General features: G+C 43.1%; 1 protein-coding gene across 4 annotated transcripts in view; it reads right to left on the reverse strand.

Annotated features, from left to right (window-relative positions):
* MAP3K7CL (MAP3K7 C-terminal like) overlaps window positions 1-4,852 on the reverse strand; it is a 48,037-nt gene extending 43,185 nt beyond the window's left edge. Inside the window, exons 1-3 of one of the 4 annotated variants that reach the window (XM_010844659.1) lie at window positions 4,511-4,852; window positions 3,924-3,977; window positions 2,350-2,458 (exon numbers count right to left, since the gene is read on the reverse strand). In XM_010844659.1, the coding sequence (XP_010842961.1) occupies window positions 2,350-2,458; window positions 3,924-3,959 (145 nt within the window). In that variant the 5' untranslated portion in view covers window positions 3,960-3,977; window positions 4,511-4,852. The other 3 variants (XM_010844660.1, XM_010844661.1, XM_010844662.1) reach the window with 3 other exon arrangements.
* Between the last annotated feature and the right edge of the window lie 7,791 nt (window positions 4,853-12,643).

Raw genomic sequence — 12,643 nt, forward strand, 5'->3', positions numbered from 1 at the left:
CAGGAATTACTTGAAATAAATGACAACTCTTATTGGAAGCCAGCATATCAAAAAAACCCATGAATTTCAGAAGTGGACATTCTTGGGACATTTGAAAGAGACTGGAATAAACCAATCAAAATTGACTGATGAAAAATATGCAGGAATTCTCAGTGCTCAAAAGATGATGGTAAATTAATTACAAGTTGTACATCTTGTATTTCAAGGAAGAATCTATTCATGCAACCCAGAGAGCAAGAGCCTCCTCTCTCCATGGCTCTTTTCTGTGCATTAATTTTGTTAAAATGAAAATGAGGGCACATTTATTTGTGTCATCCCAAATTATGACATAATCATACTATTTAGAACAAACAAGCTTTATATACTACATTTTCTCTGGAACTCTGTTGATTATAACAGGACTTGTCTTGCTCATGTGGAACACAAGCACAAGGAAGAAAATTGTACATTTGCTTTCTCCCTGGAGTTTGGGTTTACATGTGTCTGTCTTGAGAGCCAGCCAATCAAGCACTTGTTACTCCTCAAAATCTTGCATTTATAAAGTGCATAAAAACAGAAGGAGCTTTTCTTTTTTTGTTGTTTGGTTTTTCTTTTTGTTTTAACAAGAGACTTCATTCTTCAGAGCAGTTTTAGGTTTATAGATAAATTGAGTAGAAAGTATAGAGAGTTCTTACAGACTCTTTCTCCCTACACATGTAGTTTTCTTTTTCTTCTTAGAGACACAGCTTGGAATAATGGAGAGGGTTTAAACAGTCCAGTCCAGGGATGAGAGTTTAAATCATAACTCTGTTATTTACTAACAGCATGGTCTCTGGACTTCAGTCTTTGTCTCTGCAAATTAAGAATACTAATAGGTACATAGCATGGTTATTCCAAAGATCAGAAATAGTATAAATGAAAGTCTAGTGAAAAGACAAATGCAACTGATAGTCATTGTCATTTCTAAGTTGGGATGTGTTGATTCGCCAGTTGGGAGGATTTCCCTTCACCATTGTCTTTCAGGGCAACATTGAGTGGGAATATAGCATAACAGCAGCCATGGAAAAAGTGTCAGAAAAGTAGGTGATAAAGAATCAAGGCTTCACCTCTTTCACCTCTAGAACGAATCCACCACTGGGGGCTGCACAGTCTAGGAACCCCAGGGTAATTGTCACCATCATAACCATGCAGTCTAATAAAGTCTGATGGAGGAGGAAATGGCAACCCACTCCAGTATCCTTGCCTAGAAAACTCCATGGACAAGGGAGCCTGGTGGGCTGCAGTCGGCGTCGCAAAGACTGAGCGACTGCGCACATGTGGTCAAGTCTGAATGGGCTGTGTAATGTCAGACATCACAGAGCCCAGATCCTTACCCGGTATTACTTCGTCCCCTTTCAATCATTACTTTTTAAACTGTTCCTTCCTCCAGGAGCACCGTAAGAAAGAAGGAAGGAAGGAAGAAAGAGGGAAGGAAAGAATCAATTCTCAGAAGATCTAAGGTTTCAATGATGATGTGGTTTAAAGTGTATGATTATGTGACTTTAACGGATGACATTAGACTGCAGGCAAAAGCTGATGCCAGTGGAAGAAACCCAAGCCTTCCCTTCCTCGAGGCTGTGACCTCACACCACCTGGGGTCCCCTGTCAAAGGGGGTGCAACTGAATATGCATGTTAAGAGGTCACTGAAGGAAGCCATGACACAGGGCTCTAAGTATGGCAGCCTCACCTCAGACCGGACTATTTCAAGAGGGTTCGCCTCACCTGTCCCATTCATCACTCCCGTTGGAGTCTATTTAGCCGGAAGTGTGGGAGCACCAGCAAGAAACCAGCATTTAGGTCTGGGCTTCAGGAAATGCTGCTGGAACCAGGACAGTGATATTTTTATCTTACCTAGCCAACTGCCAGCTCTTAGTACACGTTTCCTCATGCAGTTTGAACAATGACATAATTTGCTCTCCTTTGAAATTGTTATAGCTCCATGAATTTTATAATAAAAGAAAGTGAAAACGGAGAAAGTGAAAAAGAAATGTGCTCCAACCACCCAAAGTTTGGAGATGGAAATATCACCAGAGGGATTTCTGGAAGCCACACTTCAACAATGCGTGATTAAAAAAAAAAATCCATACTCCCCATCACTGGGTCATACCAGGCATGCTCTTTTTTAGGTCATGCAGCATGCAAGATCTTAGTTCCCTGACCAAGGATCGAACCTGTAGCCCCTGCAGAGGAAGTGCAGAGCCCTAACCACCGGACTGCCAGGGAAGTCCCCAGGCATGCATTTTTAAATACCCTTCATGAAAAAGATGATGGTAAGAAGGCAGGAGGCAGGGTGGTGGTAGGGGGGCTCTTTTCCTCAGAGCAGAGCATACCTGCAGCATTATCGAGGCTGAAGGCAATGCGTACTGGCTTATCTGCAGGTACCCTGGCTGTGCTGATCATGTGGGCACCTGAGCCTTGGCCTTCCTCTGGGTCTTCCAGCTGCAAGGACAAGACAGAGCCATGGTCACTTTATCCAACATCGTCCCAAGAGCCCTTTGGAAATTAGAAAAGAAAATTAGTAAGCAATGTTTTCTTATTTTAAAGCTGTTTCTAGCTCCTAGCTTCCTTTCCCTACACCTGCTCCATTTAAAATTCTTTTTCTGGCTTATAAAAAAAATTTGCTTTGGAAATACATCTAGAGTGAGATTTACAGGATGGAGCAAAATCTCCACCCACCTCACTTTTTAAAATATCTCCTATACTGACCCATCCAGCCCTGGCCCTTTGAGGTCTTACATAGTGCTTTATTTTTAATTGAGGGGGGTAAAGAATCTTAATAAGGCATCAGACAGTTCTTCACACTCAGAAGCCTAAACTGGATCTGAATTATTGATCTGGGAGTGGTAACAAACGAGTATCATATCATGGAATTATTTCAATGACTACTTAATTATTTCAATACCAAAGACTACTTAAAGACATTCCCCCATTATATTATGAATAGTACGTGCTTTAAATATCTGATTACCTCTAAGTCTATCAAACATTTCTAAAGTATATATGATAAAAGCAAAAGACAACATATAATATAAGCAAAAGACAAATCCTAAAACATCCTACGCATACGCCACCCCACAAACTAAATTATCATTGAATTAATAAACTAAGATAGAAATGAATGGAAAAACATACTACAGATAAAATGGATTGGGGTAGGTGAAAATATATGAATATTTCTTTGTTAAAATAAGAGAATTTAGCCCAAATACATTTTAACAAAGATATTTGTTTTTATTCAATGGAACTAGGAAAAGATATTATAAATACACGATATCTCTGTCATTTAAACTCATGTATTTAACGTCTCTATTTTTAATCAAGCATCCCCCTAAGCCTTCTATTTTCCTTCTCATGGAGACAGTAAACCAAAAACTCTGAATGATATTTTAAGGAAAATGTTTCTAAAAATGGCAATATATAAATCATCTATTTACCCATCCTTAGTGAGATTCTGGGAACTGCTGTAGCAGGGCATTTTCTCACAGCAAGGTTTCTGATTCTTTCCCATAACTTTTCTCTATCTAAAAATAGTGTTCTAGAAAACTGAATTTTGTTTTTACAATTATTTATAGAGTCAAAGCAAATGCATATATATATATACATACGTATATTTAGACATACATACATATGGAATCATCTTACCCAGTACATGAAAAGAGAACAGGCTTATATTAAACACCTAGCATAGCTTTGGAGAAAAACCAGCGACTGTTTATCACCCAGTTAGAATCATAGTTGGCCCATTCATTTAACACTACAAGTAGCAATGAACCATAAAGCACTCCAAGTCATGTCATTCTAAGTTAGAAAAAAGGATTAACATGAAACATTCGACTCAAGAAAAGGGTAATATAAAATCACTGTTACTTGACTCAAAATTTGCTTTATCTTAGCTCTGACATACATTTGTGTGTAGTCTCGTCTGGTTAGAATCAACCATCTCGTTAGCCACCTGTTCCTAGGGAATAGAACAGACTGTCTCAAATTAAACAAAACAAACAATAAAAATCCCCTTAAAGTTGCAGCCAAAAGAAAAAGTCTTATCATCACACCCTGTACCATCACCAAACCATATTATCGGAACATCTGAGGGTGAAAAGCTTCACTCCTCCTTTGGCTAAGTCTCCCAGTGCTTTCTTGCACCAAGACAGAAACCACAAGGGGTGGAAATTTGCCTCCAGGGGTTTTGTAGATAGATCCCTGGCAGGGTTTCCAGCCAAGGGGTGGGGGAGAATGAAATTGATCAACACAGCCAATTAGAGCCCCTCCCCTCCACACAACGGAGAACATCTGTCTGCCTCCCAAAGGATGGCGGGCGGCAAAGTTGGGTGGATCTGGAGTTCCACACGGTGTCAGCCCCTGCACCCACTTGCCTTTTCATCACACCGCCTGGGGGAAATGGGCTGATTCCTCCTCGGGGCGGTAGCAGAGCTTTGGTGAAGTTGCTGGTGCTCTGAGCGTTTCGTTGGCCTTTCACACCTGTCGCCTTACCTCACTTAGTCGAGTGTCTGGACTCGTGTAATCCAGGGCCAGCCACTGCCTTGGCCGGTTGCTGCCTTTGTGGAGTAGAGACCTAGTGGCAGACCAGGCTGCACCTGCCACATAGCAGCGTGACAATCTGAGCAGCAGTGACAGCTGGGAGGGCGGCTCGCTGCTACCTGCTGTCCCCCAGACCCCAGCGTCCCACGGGGCCTCTCCCTGTTCCGCTTCCCTCCACGACCCCTCTCTCCTTTCCTTGCCTCTCCCGCAGCCAGGATGTTGTCATGCTTCTAGAAAAAGCAAGCGCAAAAGAAAAACCCTCCTCCTGTCAAGAGGCATTGATAAACAGCAAGTTGCGGAGCGTCCAAATGTTTTAATTCATTAGTCCTGGCAAACCTAAAATACAAACAGACTTGCTTCACAAGACAGGAATGTCTTCAGCGTGACCCAATCGGTGTCTGTGTCTATTCCAGCAAACGGGCCGGGAGAGCATGACTGCAGTCAGCAAAAATGTTTCGGCCGCTCCAATCGGCTCCCCGGGACCCGGCCAACTTGGATGGGCCACCGGCCGACTCGGAGGAGATGATAGAGTGATGATTCCGCGGAAGAACGTGGGGGCTGCGGTTGAGCTGCTGTTGGGCTTGATGACTTGATCCCATCTACGATGCAACTGACCGCGCAACGGAGAGTCGATGGTAAACAGGCCGGGAGAGTTCAAACTGTCCAAGCTTTTTAACAGCCATCAACCTGGAGGTCAGAAGTACTTCAGAAGAGGCGGATGTTGGAGTTTAAATGATGAAAGATAAACAAGTATTAGGATGCACCAAAACAAATATGGTATAGTAACACGTATATATGGACTCTAGAAAGATGTTACTGATGAACCTATTTGCAGGGCAGCAGTAGAGATGAAGACATGCAGAACACACTTGTGGACACAGTGGAGGAAGGAGAGGATGGGACAAATTGAGAGAGGAGCACGGAAACAGCCATTACCATATGTAAAACAGATAGCCAGTGGGAATTTATTAACACAAAAAGCTCAGCCTGGTCTCTGTGACAACCCAGAGGGGTGGAATGGGTGGGAGGTGGGAGGAAGGTTCAAGAGGGAGGGGACATATGTATACCTGTGGCTGATTCTTGTTGCTGTATGGCAGAAACCAACATAACATTGTAAAGCAATTATCCTCCAATTAAAAATAAAAAAGAGAGAATGTAAAGACTGGGAGAAAAATCTTTGCAAAATACATACTAGGTAAAGGACAGATATCCAAAACATAAAAAGAACTCTAACAACTCAGCAACAGGAAAACAATCCAGTGGGTAAAATCTCTGAATAGACATCTCACAAACAAAAATATACAGACAGCAAATAATCATGAAAAGATGCTGAATACCATATGTCGTTGCTGCTGCTGCTGCTGCTAAGTCGCTTCAGTCATGTCCGACTCTGTGCGACCCCATAGACGGCAGCCCACCAGGCTCCACCGTCCCTGGGATTCTCCAGGCAAAAACACTGGAGTGGGTTGCCATTTCCTCCAATGCATGAAAGTGAAAAGTGAAAGTGAAGTTGCTCAGTCGTGTCCGGCTCCTAGCGACCCCTAGGAAATTGCAAATTAAAGCAAAATGAGATACCCTAATAGATACGCTATTAGAATGGCCAGAACCAAAACAAACAAACAAACAAACAAAACACTGACAATGCCAAATACTGATAAGGGTGAAAAATGGTGTGGCCACTTGGGAGACAGTTTGGTAGTTTTCTACAAAACTGAACATAGTCTTAGCATATGATCCAGCAGTCACACTGCCTGGTATTTACCCAAAGGAACTGAAAACTCGTGTCCACACAAACACTTACACACAGGTGTTCACAGCAGCTTCATTCACGACTGCCAAAACTTGGAGGCAAACAACACATCCTTTCATAGGTGAATGGCTAAACAAACTGTTGTATATCCACACAATGAAATATTAGTCAGTGGTAAACAGAAATAAGTGTATCAAGCCACAAAAAGACATGGAGGAAGCTTAAGTGTGTATAATTAAGTGAGAGAGGCCAGTCTGAAAAGACTACATACTGTATGATTCCAACCACAAGGCATTCTGGAAAAGGCACAGTTATGGAGACAGTACAAAGACCAGCAGTTGACGGTGTTTGGGGAGAGGGGAGAGGGGTGGAGAGGGAGAGGGGGATAAATAGATGGCACGTGGGGTTTTAGGGTAGTGAGACTACCTAAATGATGGATTTATGTCATTATACATTTGTCACAACCCATAAAATGTACAACACCAACAGTTACAAACTACAGACTTTGGTTAATAATAATGTGTCTATATGGACTCATCCATTGTAACAAATGTACCATACTAATGCAAGATGTTAAGAATTGGGGAAATTAGGGGAGGAGAAGTAGAGGGAGGAGATAGATGGGAGCTGCATGATTTCCACTCATTTTTCCCTGTAAACTTTAAATTGCTCAAAAAATGTTAAATAAATAAGTAAAAGGATATAGCAAGTTTCCTTGCTCTAATGAATAAAAGGCTAATTTGTTATGCTATACACAGTGTGTGTATGTGTGTGTGTGTGTGTGTGTATGCTCAGTTGTGTCTGACTTTTTGCAACCCCCATGGATTTTTGCTCACCGGGCTCCTCTGTCCATAGGAGTTCCCAGGTAAGAATACTGGAGTGGGTTGTCATTTCCTTCTCCAGGGGATCTTCCTGACCCATGGATCGAACCCACGTCTCCTGCAATGGCAGGCAGCTTCTTTACCACTGCGCCACCTCGGAAGCCCATAAACAGTAATAAGGGGTATAGATGCAAATGATTAAAAGCATTCACATATAAGCCTATTTGCATTTCTAACGGCAAATCTTTCCAGAAATTTTTATTACTGTTTGATGTTATTTTATGGAAACATCATTTATCTATTGCATTAAAATTTATCAAAGAGTCTTATCCAAAAGAGGTTCATCTTCATCTTCCCAATAATCCTGTGAAATAAACATGGTCAATACTGTCATCTCTATTTAATGGATGAGAAAACTGAGACGATTTAAGTAACAAGTTCAAGGAGAAATGATCATTATGGAATAACGACCCAGGAAAGATTCAGGTTCTCTCATTTCGGGGCTTCCCTGGTAAAGAATCTGCCTGCAATGCAGGAGACCTGGATTCGATCCCTGGGTTCACACTATTTCCACCGTACCAGGAGGCACTCTACATGAAAGATCAGATTGGGTTGTTTTGTTAACAGTGTCTGACTCTCGAACTTCCTTGGTGGTCCAGTGGTTAAGATACCACTTGCCAATGCAGGGGACACATATTCGATCCCTGGTCCTGGAAGATTCCACAGGTTGCAAGGCAGCTAAGCTTGTGCATCACAACTGCTGAGCCAGCGGTCAAGGCCTATGGGCCACAACTACTGAGCCCATACACCTCGAGGCTGTGCTCTGGAATAAAAGAAGCCACCTCAACGAGAAGCCCACACACCCAAACAAAGATAGCCCCCCTCACCTCAACTAGAGGAAGCCCATGAGCAGCAACGGAGGCCCAGGATGGCCAAAAATAAGCAAGCAAATAACAGTGCCTGACTCTCAACTTTGGGTCTGAAGGAGACTAAGGTATACTTTTCTTTATGGTCTAGCATCTAGGTTCCCCCAACACCATCTTTACCATGACACTTAAGTTCAACCTCAAGGAAACGAAAGTTTGTGGATCCTGTGTGCACTGATTAGGAAGTGGATACCAATTCTGCCACTGCCGCCGCCGCTAAGTCGCTTCAGTCGTGTCTGACTCTGTGCGACCCCGTAGAGTGCGACAGCCCACCAGGCTCCCCCATCCCTGGGATTCTCCAGGCAAGAATACTGGAGTGGGTTGCCATTTCCTTCTCCAGTGCATGAAAGTGGAAAGTGAAAGTGAAGTTGCTCAGTCGTGTTTGACTCTTAGCGACCCCATGGACTGCAGCCCACCAGGCCCCTCTGTCCATGGGATTTTCCAGGCAAGAGTACTGGAGTGGGGTGCCATTGCCTTCTCCGGTTCTGCACTGGCTCCCAAATCCGGGTGTGCCTTCAGGGAAAACTAGTGGTGACAAGGACGTTGCCAAGGGAATCAGTAACTGAAGGCATCTGGAGTCCAGTGAAACTGACCCTTCATAATGGAAGGACTCAGAAGGAGGTAGCATCTTTTTCCTCTGCCCTGATCATCAAAGCCCTTGGCAAGCCAACCAGAGAAAGAAAAAGGCAGTTATACACTAGACACAACAGAAATATCAACTCTTATGATGTTGTCAAAAGCACCTGACAGATGTAACATAGGTTTTTATGCAGAGAAATCTCCAGCATCTTTATAGCAGTCCTGGGGACCACCTATTGTGTGGTCTGCTATGTCCAGCTACATTCTCATGACATTAGCAGTGGTGTGATGATGCCCAGTTGGTAAAGAAATACAAAGGAAAAGACATCATTAAAGGACAATGACAATCACAACAAAGGAACAAAAAGACTACATCTAAATACTCTAAATGTGCTCTGTCCAAGCCCAATCACACAAATTCAAGGCTTTAAATAATAATAGTCACCAGTTCTTCTGTTCCCATGGGAGCAGTGATGTATTTCTTGGCTCTTTATCTAAACACTTCCAAGAGGGTAACAAATCTGAAACCCAAGTGAAATCCCTTCCCACAATTGTAACCCAAAATAACTACATGGTATTTTAAGAATTCAATAGAATTATACTAATTCAATCCAGAAAGAATAGGGTTTGTACCTCAAAATATTAACAGATTAGCAGTATGTCTCTGGCTAGGAGCAACATGTAAAATTTTTGTTTTCTCCTTTTCAGCAGTAAATGGGTTTTTATTGTTACATGGAAAGTTTTTTTTTTTTGTAAGGTTTTTTGTTTATTTACTTTTTGGTTGTGCTGGGTCTTTGTTGCTGCTTGAGGGCTTTCTCTAGTTGCAGCGAGTGGGTGTTACTCTGTGTGTGGTGCACAGGCTTCTCATCGCAGTGACTTCTCTTGTTACAGAGCACAGGCTCTAGGCACATGGGCTCAGTAGTTGTGGCACAAGAACTTAGTTGCTCCAAGGCTTGTGGGATCCTCCCAGACCAGGGATAGAGGACCAGGGATCAAAACTGTATCCCCTGCGTTGGCAGGCGGATTCTTATCCACTGTACCACCAAGAAAGTCCTAGAAAGTTATTTTTAACAGAAATCAAGGAGATTTTCAAATAATGAACCCTTGACTTGCTTCTAAATTGTGGTCTATAATACACACGGCAGCTCAGCGTACAGACTGTTGTCACAATTAATGCGATCTCAATTTTTTGATACAATTCAACAGGCGTCTTGGGAAGACTTGGTATGTACCAGGCTAGTATTTCCCAAACTTCCTCATTCTGGGTTCATGCCTTTTAAAAATACCCATTCCCATGGCTCTGCAATGGCTAGGATTGGGTCCAGGGTTTTATAAATTTAAACATTAAACATTTTTAAAAATTTAAACAGAAATTTTAAAAATTTCTGTGCAGCATTTAGAGAATGGCTTAAAAGACATTTTCATCAGTAATTTAAAGTTAGCTTCCCCCTGCTATCTGACATATGCAACCTATAATCTCCAAAAAAGAAATGGTTCATGATAGTGAAGTAATTAGTCTTCCCTTAAAACCATCAGTCAGTAATTTTTTCTGTAAAGGATCAAATAAGAAATGTCTCACACTGAATGAACTACTGTGATCACACCTGCCACAACAACTCAGCTCTGCTGCTGTAGCACAAAAGCAGTCACAGACAAGATGTACTTGGGACTTCCCTGTGGTGCAGTGGATGGGAGTCCAGCTGCCAACGCAGGGAACACGGGTTCAATCCTTTGTCCAGGAAGAATCCATATGCCAAGTAGCCGTTAGGCCAGCACCCCACAACTACGGAACCTGTGCTCTGACATGGGAGAAGCCACTGCAGTGAGAAGCCTGCACATCACAACTAGAGAAAGCGTGCATGCAGCATCGAAGCCCCAGCACAGCCAAAAATAAATAATTCTATTTTTTTAAAAGAAGATCTATTTGAATGGAGGACCTCCAACTTGATTTACAAGAGCAGGAAACAAATGGACGTATCTGGGTTCCAATAAAACTTTATTTACAAAAACAGATAGCAGCCTAGATTTGCCCCACAGCCACAGTTTACTTCCTGGTTGGCACTACTGGAGAAGAACCCGCCTACCAACGCAGGAGACATAAAGACGCAGGCTCAAGTCTTGGGTCCAGAAGATCCCTAGGAGGAAAGCATGGCACCCCATTCCAGTATTCTTGTCTGGAGAATCCCCATGGACAGAGGAGCCTGGCAGGCTACAGTTCCTGGGGTCGCAAAGAATCGGACACATTGAGCACGCAGGGTATAGTTTACCAGCTCCTGCCTCACCACACGGCAATCTGAAGCTCCAGGCATAGCTCCCCCAGAGTGGCAGGAGCAGTCTCCTTGGAGAAAATTACCTTTTCTTTTTCTGCCACTCTCAGTTGCCTCTCTTCATCCCTCCCAACTCCATCCCCACAAAAAATTCTTGTATGTCAGACTATTCTTCCATCAATCACACAAAAGCCCCCAAGCTCCTTCTGAACCCTACTGTTCTATAATATAAAGGACTGGTACATCTGCTTGAAACGAACACGAGGGAATAAATACTTAAGTAAGCAAGAAAGTACAAGGATTTTAGCAGGCTGCTTTGAGCTAGTGAATGCAAATCTGTTACGAGGTGCACCACAATAAAGCTGTAAAGAGACTTCCTGATGGTCCTGTGGCTAAGACTCCACACTCCCAACGCAGGGGGCGCAGAGTTTGATCACTAGCCAGGGAACTAGATTCTGCATTCCACAACTAAGCCCCAGCAGAAGCAAATAAAGAAATAAATATTTAAATTTAAAAAAAAAAAAAAAAACCTGTGTAAGACTCCCCTAGTGGTACAATGGATAAGAATCTGCCTACCAATGCAGGTTCAATCCCTGGTCCAGGAAGATTCCGAATGCCACAGGGCCACTAAGCCCGAGCTCTAGAGCCCACATGCCACAACTGCTGGGCCCACCTCCTGCAACTACTGAAACCCATATGCTCCTAGAGCCTGTGCCCCTCCACGAGAGAAGGTGCCACGGTGAGAAGCCCTTGCATCTCAACAAAGAGCAGTCCCCATTTGCCACAGCTAGAGAAAGCCTGCCAAGCAACAAAGACCCAGCACAACCATTAATTAATTTTTTTTTTTAAGCTGTATAGATTTGTTACCAAGTCCAAGCTCTTCACCCCATGACAGGCCAATGAATTGGAGATGAGGCGTTGGGGCAAGGAATAGAAGAGGGCAGATAAATGTCTCAAACTAACCCTCTTACTGGAGTCTGGAGGCCAGTTTCTTTTACAGATCAGAGATGGGGGGAGGTGAAGAAACACAGTAAAAAGGCCATTCATCTTGCCAATATCTCCTACAATGGCAAGACTCAGGCAAAGGATGTGTTCATTTCCTTCTTCCTGCCATCCACAGGCATACAGGATTATGAACAAAAACATTTTAGTTTAACAGTTGGGTAGTGGGAGAGGACTCTCTGAGGCAGGCCATTATTTATGATTATAATGACAAAGGTTCTGGAAGTTCAGTTCAGTTCAGTTGCTCAGTCATGTCCAACTCTTTGCGACCCCATGGACTGCAGCATGCCAGGCTTCCCTGTCCTTCACCAATTCCTGGAGCTTGCTCAAACTCATGTCTATCCAGTTGGTGATACCATCCAACCATCTCATCCACTATCATCCCCTTCTCCTCCTGCCTTCAATCTTTCCCAGCATCAGGGTCTTTGCCAATGAGTCACTTCTTGACATCAGGTGGCCAAAGTATTGGAGCTTCAGCTTCAGTCCTTCCAATAAATATTCAGGACTGATCTCCTTGAGGATGGACCAGTTGGATCTCCTTGCAGTCCAAGGGACTCTCAAGATCTTCTCCAATACCACAGTTCAAAAGCATCAATTCTTTGGTGCTCAGCTTTCTTTATAGTCCAACTCTCACATCCTACATGACTACTGGAAAAACCATAGCTTTGACTAGACGGACCTTTGTTGGCAAAAGCTACGGAAAGCAAGCCAAACAAAAAAAAAAAAAAAAAGGTTTGACA

Source organism: Bison bison, unplaced genomic scaffold, assembly GCF_000754665.1.
Source record: "Bison bison bison isolate TAMUID 2011002044 unplaced genomic scaffold, Bison_UMD1.0 scf7180017864204, whole genome shotgun sequence".
In the NCBI taxonomy this organism is placed as follows: Eukaryota; Metazoa; Chordata; class Mammalia; order Artiodactyla; family Bovidae; genus Bison; species Bison bison.